The 13056-nt window shown below is 41.3% G+C and overlaps 1 protein-coding gene across 1 annotated transcript in view; it reads left to right on the top strand.

Moving 5' to 3' along the window:
- SLC38A1 (solute carrier family 38 member 1) overlaps window positions 1-13056 on the top strand; it is an 89633-nt gene that overhangs the window by 51981 nt on the left and 24596 nt on the right. Inside the window, exons 9-12 of the mRNA XM_044277073.1 lie at window positions 5608-5666; window positions 5789-5911; window positions 9133-9212; window positions 12798-12898. Of these exons, the coding sequence (XP_044133008.1) occupies window positions 5608-5666; window positions 5789-5911; window positions 9133-9212; window positions 12798-12898 (363 nt within the window). The remainder of the gene's footprint in view (window positions 1-5607; window positions 5667-5788; window positions 5912-9132; window positions 9213-12797; window positions 12899-13056) is intronic.

Here is a 13056-nt window from a genome sequence, read left to right as displayed (position 1 = left end):
TAAACAAGCTATTAACCTAATCATCTGAATCAACTAATTAACTCTAAACACCTGCAAAAGATTCCTGAGGCTTTTAAAAACTCCCAGCCTGGTTCATTACTCAAAACCGCAATCATGGGTAAGACTGCCGACCTGACTGCTGTCCACAGAAGGACATCATTGACACCCTCAAGCAAGAGGGTAAGACACAGAAAGAAATTTCTGAATGAATAGGCTGTTCCCAGAGTGCTGTATCAAGGCACCTCAGTGGGAAGTCTCTGGGAAGGAAAAAGTGTGGCAGAAAACGCTGCACAACGAGAAGAGGTGACCGGACCCTGAGAAAGATTGTGGAGAAGGACCGATTCCAGACCTTGGGGGACCTGCGGAAGCAGTGGACTGAGTCTGGAGTAGAAACATCCAGAGCCAACGTGTACAGGCGTGTGCAGGAAATGGGCTACAGGTGCTCCATTCCCCAGGTCAAGCCACTTTTGAACCAGAAACAGCGGCAGAAGCGCCTGACCTGGGCTACAGAGAAGCAGCACTGGACTGTTGCATGTCATTCGGAAATCAAGGTGCCAGAGTCTGGAGGAAGACTGGGGAGAGGGAAATGCCAAAATGCCTGAAGTCCAGTGTCAAGTACCCACAGTCAGTGATGGTCTAGGGTGCCATGTCAGCTGCTGGTGTTGGTCCACTGTGTTTTATCAAGGGCAGGGTCAATGCAGCTAGCTATCAGGAGATTTTGGAGCACTTCATGCTTCCATCTGCTGAAAAGCTTTATGGAGATGAAGATTTCATTTTTCAGCACGACCTGGCACCTGCTCACAGTGCCAAAACCACTGGTAAAAGGTTTACTGACCATGGTATTACTGTGCTCAATTGGCCTGCCAACTCTCCTGACCTGAACCCCATAGAGAATCTGTGGGAGATTGGGAAGAGAAAGTTGAGAGACGCAAGACCCAACACTCTGGATGAGCTTAAGGCCGCTATCGAAGCATCCTGGGCCTCCATAACACCTCAGCAGTGCCACAGGCTGATTGCCTCCATGCCACGCCGCATTGAAGCAGTCATTTCTGCAAAAGGATTCCCGACCAAGTATTGAGTGCATAACTGAACATAATTATTTGAAGGTTGACTGTTTTTGTATTAAAAACACTTTTCTTTTATTGGTCGGATGAAATATGCTAATTTTTTTTGATAGGAAATTTGGGTTTTCATGAGCTGTATGCCAAAATCATCAATATTAAAACAATAAAAGACTTGAACTACTTCAGTTGTGTGTAATGAATCTAAAATATATGAAAGTCTAATGTTTATCAGTACATTACAGAAAATAATGAACTTTATCACAATATGCTAATTTTTTTAGAAGGACCTGTATTATCGAGTGACATCGCTGTAAAGAATTAACCAGGATGTATAAAGGAAGCCTATGTAAGAGAAGTGACACAATGTAATACATCAAATAAAATCACAGACCATATGTAATGGAGAAGACACCTAGAGTAAAGTATACCACCCCATACATATTACGGGATGATGTCACATTTAAGGACACACTCTGCATATGTCACGACTAGAATATCTGGTAATGACAAAGTGATGGACTAATGCACAACAGGACCATATCTACTGTCCCATAATCTCTTAAATAAAGCAGGAAAATGAAACTGCCTCATTTAATCCCTTAGGGTGTACAGTATCTAACTTAAAGATCCATTCGGTTTCTTTACGGAGCAACGGCACATCAATGTCTCCTCCGCAAATAGATGTCACAATGTGTTCAATCCCCTGGCCCTTCATACATCCTAATTAATTCTTTACAGCGATGTCACTCGATAATACATACCGCATTTGATTGTTCCCCCATATAATTGAGCATACTTTCGCTCCTCCCCGAGAGTGTACCACGCTCTATTGTGCGACAGCCACGTCAGGGAGCGTGTCAGAGGATGCGCCTCCTTGCCTGATTGGTGACTGACGCCAGCACATACCTCCTGGGGGCAGGTGTTAGATTATTTATATCCGGCGTGTGTTTGGCCGCATACGGCCATCACAGCACCGATGTACGCACGCTACAGTGCGGCAGCTTCACTTATATCTGACACTGTGACGAATTATGTTCGCTCCTGATGACACATGACACATATGAGTCATGTAGAAACGGGTAGAGCGATTTGCTGTGTCATGCATCGCTCAATAAATAGGGCAGCTTAAACAAGTGATATTCCATTCACATTAGCTGCCTGACTTTGAGCGTATTGAAGCGCCACATACCACTCACTTACCAGCGTAGCGCTATTAGGGTGTACCAGGACCCATTATAGCTGCTTTAACTGTACTGACTATCCACTGTATAACTCAACACAGAGCATCAGAAATTACGAAGTGGACCAGGTCAGTACTGTCGGTCCCTGTATTTAGTGTAGTGTTATCATTATCCTGTTATATGTGCAACAGACTAATAGGTCCTACAGGGGGTGGCCACGCTATTTCAATATATAGCAAAATTTTTCAAGGGTCGTACGACCAAAGCGTGGCTTGAATCACCCACTGACTAATTTTTTATTTTGTGTACATAAAACTTATATCTTTATTATTTCAATTTAAAAGTTGAACTCTAAATTAATGATTAAAAATCCTCAGAATGAGCGGTGAGACTGTTATATATGTTTGTATACCCCTACTTAGTATATATCACTGGATGGGATAGCTCCTGATAAACTTCTCAGGGCTTGCCCAAATCCCTAAATCTTTACAGCAACTTTATATTTAGTTGCATGTATGTCTCTGCTATGAGGGCTCACTACGCTCTATCTGAGCGTAGTGAGAGCAATTACATTTTAGAATCAGATAGAGCGTACTGAGTGTTAGCCCAAAATACAGGTTACTACTCAGGCTTTCAGAGTGTTGGATGGTCTATGACTTGATCCCTCTTCGCACTTCTGATTCCCTGTATGCCTGATTTTATCTATACCCCTTTGATTGAGTCTAATAAAGATTTTATTATTTTCGCATTTAACGTTCTATCAGGCTGAGATTCAATATTTCCACTGAACGTGTACCGCCATATCTACTCTATAGTCGTGGCCAAAAGTTTTGAGAATTACATAAATATTGGAAATTGGAAAAGTTGCTGCTTAAGTTTTTATAATAGCAATTTGCATATACTCCAGAATGTTATGAAGAGTGATCAGATGAATTGCATAGTCCTTCTTTGCCATGAAAATAAACTTAATTCCCAAAAAACCTTTCCACTGCATTCCATTGCTGTCATTAAAGGACCTGCTGAGATCATTTCAGTAATCGTCTTGTTAACTCAGGTGAGAATGTTGACGAGCACAAGGCTGGAGATCATTATGTCAGTTTGATTGGGTTAAAATGGCAGACTTGACCTGTTAAAAGGAGGGTGATGCTTGAAATCATTGTTCTTCCATTGTTAACCGTGGTGACCTGCAAAGAAACGCATGCAGCCATCATTGTGTTGCATAAAAATGGCTTCACAGGCAAGGATATTGTGGCTACTAAGATTGCACCTCAATCAACAATTTATAGGATCATCAAGAACTTCAAGGAAAGAGGTTCAATTCTTGTTAAGAAGGCTTCAGGGTGTCCAAGAAAGTCCAGCAAGCGCCAGGATCGTCTCCTAAAGAGGATTCAGCTGCGGGATCAGTGCAGAGCTTGCTCAGGAATGGCAGCAGGCAGGTGTGAGCGCATCTGCACGCACAGTGAGGCAAAGACTTTTGGAAGATGGCCTGGTGTCAAGAAGGGCAGCAAAGAAGCCACTTCTCTCCAAAAAAAACATCAGGGACAGATTGATCTTCTGCAGAAAATATGGTGAATGGTCTACTGAGGACTGGGGCAAAGTCATATTCTCCGATGAAGCCTCTTTCCGATTGTTTGGGGCATCAGGAAAAAGGCTTGTCCGGAGAAGAAAAGGTGAGCGCTACCACCAGTCCTGTGTCATGCCAACAGTAAAGCATCCTGAGACCATTCATGTGTGGGGTTGCTTCTCATCCAAGGGAGTGGGCTCACTCACAATTTTGCTAAAAAACACAGCCATGAATAAAGAATGGTACCAAAATACCCTCCAACAGCAACTTCTTCCAACAATCCAACAACAGTTTGGTGAAGAACAATGCATTTTCCAGCAGGATGGAGCACCGTGCCATAAGGCAAAAGTGATAATTAAGTAGCTCGGGGACCAAAACGTTGACATTTTGGGTCCATGGCCTGGAAACTCCCCAGATCTTAATCCCATTGAGCACTTGTGGTCAATCCTCAAGAGGCGGGTGGACAAACAAAAACCCACTAATTCTGACAAACTCCAAGAAGTGATTATGAAAGAATGGGTTGCTATCAGTCAGGAATTGGCCCAGAAGTTGATTGAGAGCATGCCCAGTCGAATTGCAGAGGTCCTGAAAAAGAAGTGCCAACACTGCAAATACTAACTCTTTGCATAAATGTCATGTAATTGTCGATAAAAGCCTTTGAACGGTATGAAGTGCGTGTAATAATATTTCACTACATCACAGAAACAACTGAAACAAATATCTAAAAGCAGTTTAGCAGCAAACTTTGTGAAAACTAATATTTGTCTCATTCTCAACTTTTGGCCACGACTGTATACTGGTAATTTATAAAAAAAATATCCCAAACATTGAATGTCCAAAAAAACAGAACTAATTCCATTATAACACAATGGAAATAATATGGCACAACTGTAAACCAGACAAAAGAAGGTCACCCACAAAAACTGAGAGACTGGGCAAGGAAGGCACCAGTGATAAAACTGAAGAAGCTCCAAAGATCCACAGTGGAGATGGAATTATCTGTCTGTAAGGCTGGGTTCACACCTGAGCGTTTTACAGCGCGTTCCTACGCGCTGTAAAACGCTCAACAAGGAGAAACCAATGCTTCCCTATCGGCATGGTTCTCATCTGGGCGTTTTACAGCGCGTACGATTGCGCTGTAAAACGCCCGACGCCCCAAGAAGTACATGAGCTACTTTGGGCCGTCTTGTCGCGCGTTCCCGTACATAGACTATAGGGAACGCGCGACAATGGGCGTTCGCTTGTCTCTGTATGCGCGATTGCAAACTCCCATACAATCACGCATACAGAGCGCTCCATTGCGAACGCTCAGGTGTGAACCCAGCGTTAGACCCTCACTGATGTGCTAAGCTAACAGAGACCTACTCCAAGAGACTTGCATCCATAATTGCAGCAAAAGGTAGCTCCACAAAGTATAAACTTTCAGGGGGTGAATGCTTAGGCATATTACATGTATCTTAGGTAATTTTTGAAAGTAACAAAGTAGATGGTTGCCTCACAGGCCAAAGGGATGCCTGAATAGTACAAAAAATTACACAAATATCAAATACAATCTACATCAGCATACACAGAGCCATGAAAATAATATGGAGAACCAGCACAATTATGTATAGAATAAAGACAATACACAAAAGTACATATAACAAAAAAAAGTTTAAAATAAAAAAATATGAAACTAATAGCAACTATATGTATAAAGGTAAAGTCCTTTATTGGGCTAATAAAGTCTCCAAGGGGGTTGAATACTTTTGCAAGGCACTGCAACTATAGACCTAATCATTGTATTTAATCCTCACAGGCTACCTTGGCTACACCAGTGGGTTCTCCTTAACCTGTATGTTCTTTTTCCTTGTGGTGGTAAGTTCAGAAATGTCTATATTAGTGCATTTAATTTATGAGCAAAGATTTTTTTATTTATACAATTTCTTTATGATCAATAGTTTATTCTAATCAGTTATGTTCTGTTTTTAATATTCCAGGTTATTTACAACAAATTTAAAATTCCATGTCCATATCTGATTGTTAATGGAACCATAATTAGTCCTCAAAATACAACTGCAGATGGAGAGTGTACACCAAAGTATTTCACATTTAATTCCAAGGTAACATCTTAATACTTTAATATTCCGTTAAGGCACCATTCAGACGTCCGTAGTGCATTGCGGATCCGCAATACACCCGACCGGCACCCCCTTAGAAATGCCTATTCTTGTCCGCATTGTGTGCTGTCCGCATGTCTTCCGGCCCCATAGAGAATGAATGGGTCCGCACCCGTTCTGCATAATTGCGAAACGGACGCGGACCAATTCTACAGACGTCTGAATTGAGCCTTAAATGTTCCAAATAGCCTAAAAATGGTAATAAGTAATACAGTTATCTGCTCAAATAGGCACCAAAAGATCTGGGTGCTATCACATCTTAAAATAATTATTTTATTACAGCGCCGACATGTCAGCGCTGTACTGGTGTACAGATTTAATTGGGAGCCACAGCGAGCGCTGCACAGGCAGGAGCACAGATCGCTGCTCCTGCCTGTGCGCTCCTCAACCTTGGCTAAACTTCGACACTTCACATCGGTACCCTCTAACCTATAGCACTTGGCTTCTTCTGTACCGATGTGCTACAGAAAGCCTTGAACTGAGCGGATCGGGTTCAGGCAGGATCCCGCTCTGCTTAGCTAAATCCTGGTATAGCACATCTATACTTGCGCCCTGCACAGGCAGGAGCAGCGATCTGTGAAATCCGTACACCAGTACAATGCTAACATGTCAGGGCTGTACTAAAAAAAATATTTTAAGACATGATAGCACCCAGGACTTTTGGTGCCTATTTATGCAGGAAAACTGTATTACTGATTAATATAGTATATTACAAAAAACATTTTAGGCTACTTTGACATTAGCGTTTTTTGCGGATCCATCATGGATCTGCAAAAACGCTTCTGTTACAATAATATAACCACATGCATCCGCCATGAACGGATCCGGTTGTATTATGTCTTCTATAGCCATGACAGATCCGTCATGAACACCATTGAAAGTCAATGGGGGACATATCAGTTTTCTATTGTGTCAGAGAAAACGGATTCATCCCCATTGACTTACATTGTGTGTCAGGACGAATCCGCCTTCCTCCGCACCACATCGCGAACAGAAAAACGCTGCTTGCAGCGTTTTTCTGTCCATGATGGGGACGCAACCAAACGGAACGGAATGCATTTTGGTGCATTCCGTTTAGTTCAGTTCAGTTTAGTCCTCATTGACAATGAATGGGGACAAAACGGAAGCGTTTTCTTCCGCTATTGAGATCCTATGACAGATCTGAATAGCGGAATTGAAAACGCAGATGTGAAAGTAGCCTTAGGCTATTTAGAACATTTTAAATTTTAATTTTAATCCAGTTTCTGATAATCCAGAATGTTTGATGACTCTTGTTTTTACAGTATAAAACTGCAATGTAGAGTGGAATTTCAAAAGACTAGAAAGACTGAGCTGTAATAATCAATTAAAAACTACTCTGATTTGAATTTTTTTTTATTAAGACTCAAACAATAATTTTCAATACATATTATATAACATCATAAATCATTTTCCCCATTTTTTTAGCCCGCCCAAATACCCTCCCCACCCACCACCTTTTTGCAATTCTCTGTTTGTAAAGAATCCTCTCATATCTCTTAATCTTGTTCACCAAATTTAACCATACAGCTACATTTGGTGTATTGCTTGAAAACCAGACCCTAGTAATCAAAAGTCTTGTCAAAAACATTACTATTAATAAAAGGGTCTTTATGTCTTTATGGCAATTTACCTTAGAGAGGTCACCCAATATCCAGCATTCTATCATAAAGGGGATCACTATTTTCAATTTTTCCTTTAAAAAAAATAAAAAATACTAGTAGATTTTACACAAACATTTTAATTTGGGATTTAGGAAGGATCTTAAACAAAATATTGCCCTTCTGCTGTCAATTTACTGCTGCTGTGAGCGGAAACTGTTATCTGTAAACTAATCTTCATTATAATAGTTGGTGTAGAATTGGGGTGACCATATGATAGTGCTATTGTTCTCTTGATAAAGATGCCCACAGAAGGACATTGCTTTAATTTATGTGTGATGTTCTAATTGGGTCAATACAGGGGGCTGTCTCTGGCCACAGTGATGGCCTGACAGAGAGAGTTAAACTTAGCCATGGCAAACATGCAAGAAAAGGGTAAGTTAAAGGAGGTGTCTCATCTCACTATTACTAAGGCAAAGTTAGACTAAACCCTGACCACCAAGCTTTGCTGTTTCTGAGTTAACTTGCTGTGCTACACTTTTTCCCAAACTCCCATCTGCTGCAATGGGAGATAATAAAACTGAGCAGAGCCACCCAGCTGTTTATCAGGTTTTAGTCTCAACTCGCCTTAGTAATAGTGAGTTGAGACAATCCCTCTAACAAGCCAGGACAGGAAGTTGACTTGGAGTGACTTCAAAAATGGTACATTCAGACCCCCCCCCCCCCCCCTTTTATATATAAAAAAAAAAGACAGAATATTCACATGTTATTAATATGTACAAATGATTTGGATAACTTTTTGTTTGATGCTTTTTTCTTATCTTTAAGGCCTATGAGGGAAAAAACAGACAACTCCATGTACAGCCTCCATGTACAGCCTATATATGTAGAGTTTTCAGTATTTTACTATACAATTTAAAGGGGTTTTTCGGGATTTCTGTATTGATAGATTATCAGTATCTGATCGGTGGGTGTCTCATAGGCCCCCCTACTGATCAGCTGTTTGAAGAGGCCACTTGAATGGGACTGAGCTGCAAACAGACCATGTGACCAATGAATGTGCCATCACTGGCCTAGGAACAACTGCTTGGAGGGGGTTCTGGGAGTCGAACCACCACCGATCAGATATTGATGCTGTATCCTGTGGGTAGGTCATTAATATTCTACTCCCTGAAAACCCCTTAAAAGTTACATGTGGCTGCATATTTTATAAAAATGCAACAACAAAAAAAAAACCTGTGTGTGACACCAGTCTTATAAGGAATCTCTGTCTCAGCTGTTTTCAGAACTTTCATGGATGTCAGTGCTTTTTAAATGTGAAGGCATGTCACCTATATAAGGCCGTAATAGTGGATCAGGTGGGGTCTGATGCCTGCAGGCGGGATGGGGACCCCTACCAAGTATTATTTTTTTTGCCCTGGGACCACAACATTCATTGGTTTTCTTCACTGTCTTTATTGCAAATGTATATAACATTTGCAATGATTAAAGGCTTTTACTAGCTTTAATGTGACCTAATAGTGTGTCTTTTCTTTTCATCTACAGACTGCTTATGCATTGCCAACACTTGCATTTGCATTCGTGTGTCATCCGTCAGTCCTTCCCATATACAGCGAGCTCAGAGAGTAAGAAAAATATATGTGCATTAACACAGTTGCCAGGTTGAAAATAACGCAGATTCCTATACTCAGATGACCAGACACAGTTTAGTATGTGCAGATTTACGTGTATATTTTTTAATACTGTTTTATTATTTTACAGTAACAGTAATACTGTCCATATACATTAGACAATAGTCAGCCGAATATGCCGATCCTGGTAGAATCAGCTGACGTTCTAATGCGTATCTCTCCCATGATAGCAGATGTCAGGGGAAAGAAGGATTGAGTGTATTAGATGATCCTCTGCTGCAGGAGACAATCCATTGCCAGAGGTGTTTGGAAGCGGTTTATTCCCCATTGAAAAACTGTAACACTTGGCCAAATTAAGCGTGCAAGTTCATGGAGGAACTGGGAGGAAGCAGCTTAGAGGGCCTTTTACAAGGGGTGATTATTGTCCACTCATTGGCAATAACTGGCCGGTGTAAACATCATTAGTTTGTTGTTGGCTGCCTCTTTCTGTTTTCCCGCAAACCTCTCTGGACTTGCAGAGGACAGCATGCTTAGAGGGACATGTCACCTTGGCGGTCAGTCTATGACTGCAGCATGACAAGTGACTCTAATCTATTCCAGAATTTGACAAGTGTGGACTGAAGCACTGAGACCACAATGTTAGAATGAAGGAGCCAAAACACAGCAGTGGGGAACAGGTAAGTATGCTTACCTCCACAGGTCAAGCAAGGTGGGGCAGCGAGAAAGCCTGCAAAACTGGACAACCCCTTTAAACAAGGACTGATCATTATCATAGATCATCACTCGTTTTGGGCAATTTATCGGCCTGTGTAAAAGGACCCTGACAATGGACATGTACATTAGATAGCTGTTGGCGGACAGCTGTCTCTCTTGAACCCTTGATGGAGTCTGGCAGAAGTTTTTCCCTCTCTTCCCAATTATGACTCATGCATGCTCAGCCAAGAGAGATAGCTGTCACACAAATGAGACGTTCAGCCGACTGCTATCTAATAAAATCCAATCTCTGTCGACATCTGCCATCAGGGAAAAATAGGCTGCCATACACATTAGATGAATAAGAAGGGAGAACAGCACACTTATGTTGATGAGTAATGGGTTAATGTCTCCAGGGAAAGTGGTAAGCTTCCCTACATTGATCGGATGATCAACAAATACAGAAGAAAAACGGATGAAGACACCACGTCCTTGTGTTGGAATTTATTCAAGATGCAGTTTTTCGGCTTGACAAAGGTTCTATGGCCGAAACGTTGCATCTGGAATAAATTCCAACACAAGGACGTGCTGTCTTCATCCGTTTTTCTTCTGTATTTGTGGATCATAGATGGTCAGCTAATCCTGTTGAAATACAGTACATGGGTTTGGTCAACATTTATTAAAGAGGACCTTTCACTCGTATACAAACTAAAAACTAACTCCATCAGTGGACAGAGCGGCGCCCAGGGGTCCCCCTGCACTTACTAGTATGCCTGGGCGCCGCTCCGTTCGCCCGGTATAGGCTCCGGTGTCTCAGCTCCGTCTGTTGTACTGGACTGATTTTTTGTAGGAGGCGTGTCCCTTGCTGCAGCACTGGCCAATCGCAGCGCACAGCTCATAGCCAGTCTATGAGCTGTGTGCTGCGATTGGCCAGCACTGCAGCAAGGGACACGCCTCCTACAAAAAAATCAGCCCAATACAACAGACGGAGCTGAGACACCGGAGCCTATACCGGGCGAACGGAGCGGCACCCAGGCATACTAGTAAGTGCAGGGGGACCCCTGGGCGCCGCTCTGTCCACTGATGGAGTTAGTTTTTAGTTTGTATACGAGTGAAAGGTCCTCTTTAACTGTGTATGACCAACTTTAGTGCAGCTTGATCATTTTATTACTTGGTTGTTGTCACTGTTATACATATCCACTACAGACAAAACCACAAGGCTTGGTCACATCATTGCATTTCATGTCGAAAAAAAGACATCTGAAAAACATCTGTCTTTCATGATGTCATTGTCACGTGCTGAATAGGGCTGCTTTCAAATGCTGTAATAAAACACTGTTCCATTATCTTTTTATAATCTCTTTAGCTGAATTCATAAGGGTAATATAACACAGTAAGATGGATGTATTTCACAGTTTTTTCTCCTAGCAGGAGTGTATTGCTTTTTAGTTAAAGAGGACCTTTCATGGAATTTTTTTTTAACAAACACCTCCAGCAGATGCCTATTTTATTTTTATTATATATATATATATATATATATATATATATATACATATATATATATTTTTTTCTTTTTAATTTCAGATAGTCCCCTCCTTTGCACTGCTATGCCCACCACTATGTTCTAGCACCAAATATTCTAATTAATAGCATTGGTACAGGAAGGAGAACATGCAGTTCTCTTAAGATGTACAAAATCTCAGCTGGTGTTCTCCCTGGGTGGGAGAAGGAGATGCCCAATGAGGAGAGCTGAGGTCTCCTTCCTGTACCGATGCTACTAATTAGAATATTTGGCTCCAGAACACAGTAGGGGCATAGCGGCATAGGGGACTATCTTAAAAAAAAAAAAAAAAAAAAAAAGCAATGGTATCTGCTGGAGGAGGACTACATACTAAGGTATTAGTTTAGAAAAAAAATAAGGTCAACACTATTTTGAAATCTTAATTGTAAAAACATCAAATATCATGCCCTGTACACCAGAGATTTGGCGTAAAAAAGTTATGGCCCATTGTGCAATTTTTTTTTGACTTTTAGGGTATTTTTAGCCCAGCTCGCCACTTTTCCAAAAAGTGGGCGGAGTGGGGCAGGCAGTGAGTGGTGTAGGGCCAGACATAGCTTACCCAGCACATTTATTATAATCTACATCAGCAAATACCTTGCTGATAGATTTGTTCTGACACATGGACCTGCACAGATGTGCCACAATTATTAAGATGTGTGCACCTCTAAAAAATTGCTGTGCATATGATGCCATAAATGTTCCCGTAAATCATTTTCTGATGACATATTCCCCTTTAGTGAACACTTAAATAAACAATAGCTCAGATATACTAATCCTTTAAATGGAGTGAACTTAGGTTGTCTGGACCTGCACCAGATTTATCACCGTGCATCAGACTGGATAATAAAAGGATGCAGTGATAGACACTTTTATCTAGTTCTATGCAAACTATTGGTGGAGACAGAATTTTTAAATGTAGCATCTTAGACCACACCCCTTTCTATTGAAGCCCCACCCATTTTGGGCAGTCACATAAAAGTGTGCAAACCAAAGTTGCGCCACTTTTTAGACAGATTTTAGGCACAGGCATATTAGTAAATCTAGGCCAGTGATGCCCAACCTGTAGCCCTCCAGCTGTTGTAAAACTATAACTCCCACCATACCCTGTTTTAGGGTGATTGCTTTAGGCTGTCCAAGCATGCTAGGAGTTCTAGTTTTGCAACAGCTGGAGGGCCGCCTGGGCATCCCTGATCTAGGCCAATGCGTATAGGGCAGCCGAAAGTTAACTCATGTCCATGTGACTGTGTGAAATATTTCCAATGAATCTCTTTACTTTATATGTTGCAAAGAACAGACACTAAATGATGTTATCTTTTTTATTATAGTCGCACCCATGAGAAAATGCAGCAAGTTTCCAAAATTTCATTCTTCTCAATGTTTCTTATGTATCTTCTTACTGCCATATTTGGCTATCTGACTTTTTATGGTGAGTTGCAATTACATTTGCTTTAATTATTTAGATTCCAATTCAAACTCTCCACGTTATAGATGGAAAACTGTGGGCAGCATCCCATATTTTGTGCTTTCACAATAATAAAAGCCCTGCATAAATATGCCACCGATCACATCTGATCACATCTTTTA

The sequence above is a fragment of the Bufo gargarizans genome, chromosome 2 (assembly GCF_014858855.1).
Source record: "Bufo gargarizans isolate SCDJY-AF-19 chromosome 2, ASM1485885v1, whole genome shotgun sequence".
NCBI lineage: Eukaryota > Metazoa > Chordata > Amphibia > Anura > Bufonidae > Bufo > Bufo gargarizans.
This window is presented reverse-complemented; position numbering and strand designations above follow the sequence as displayed.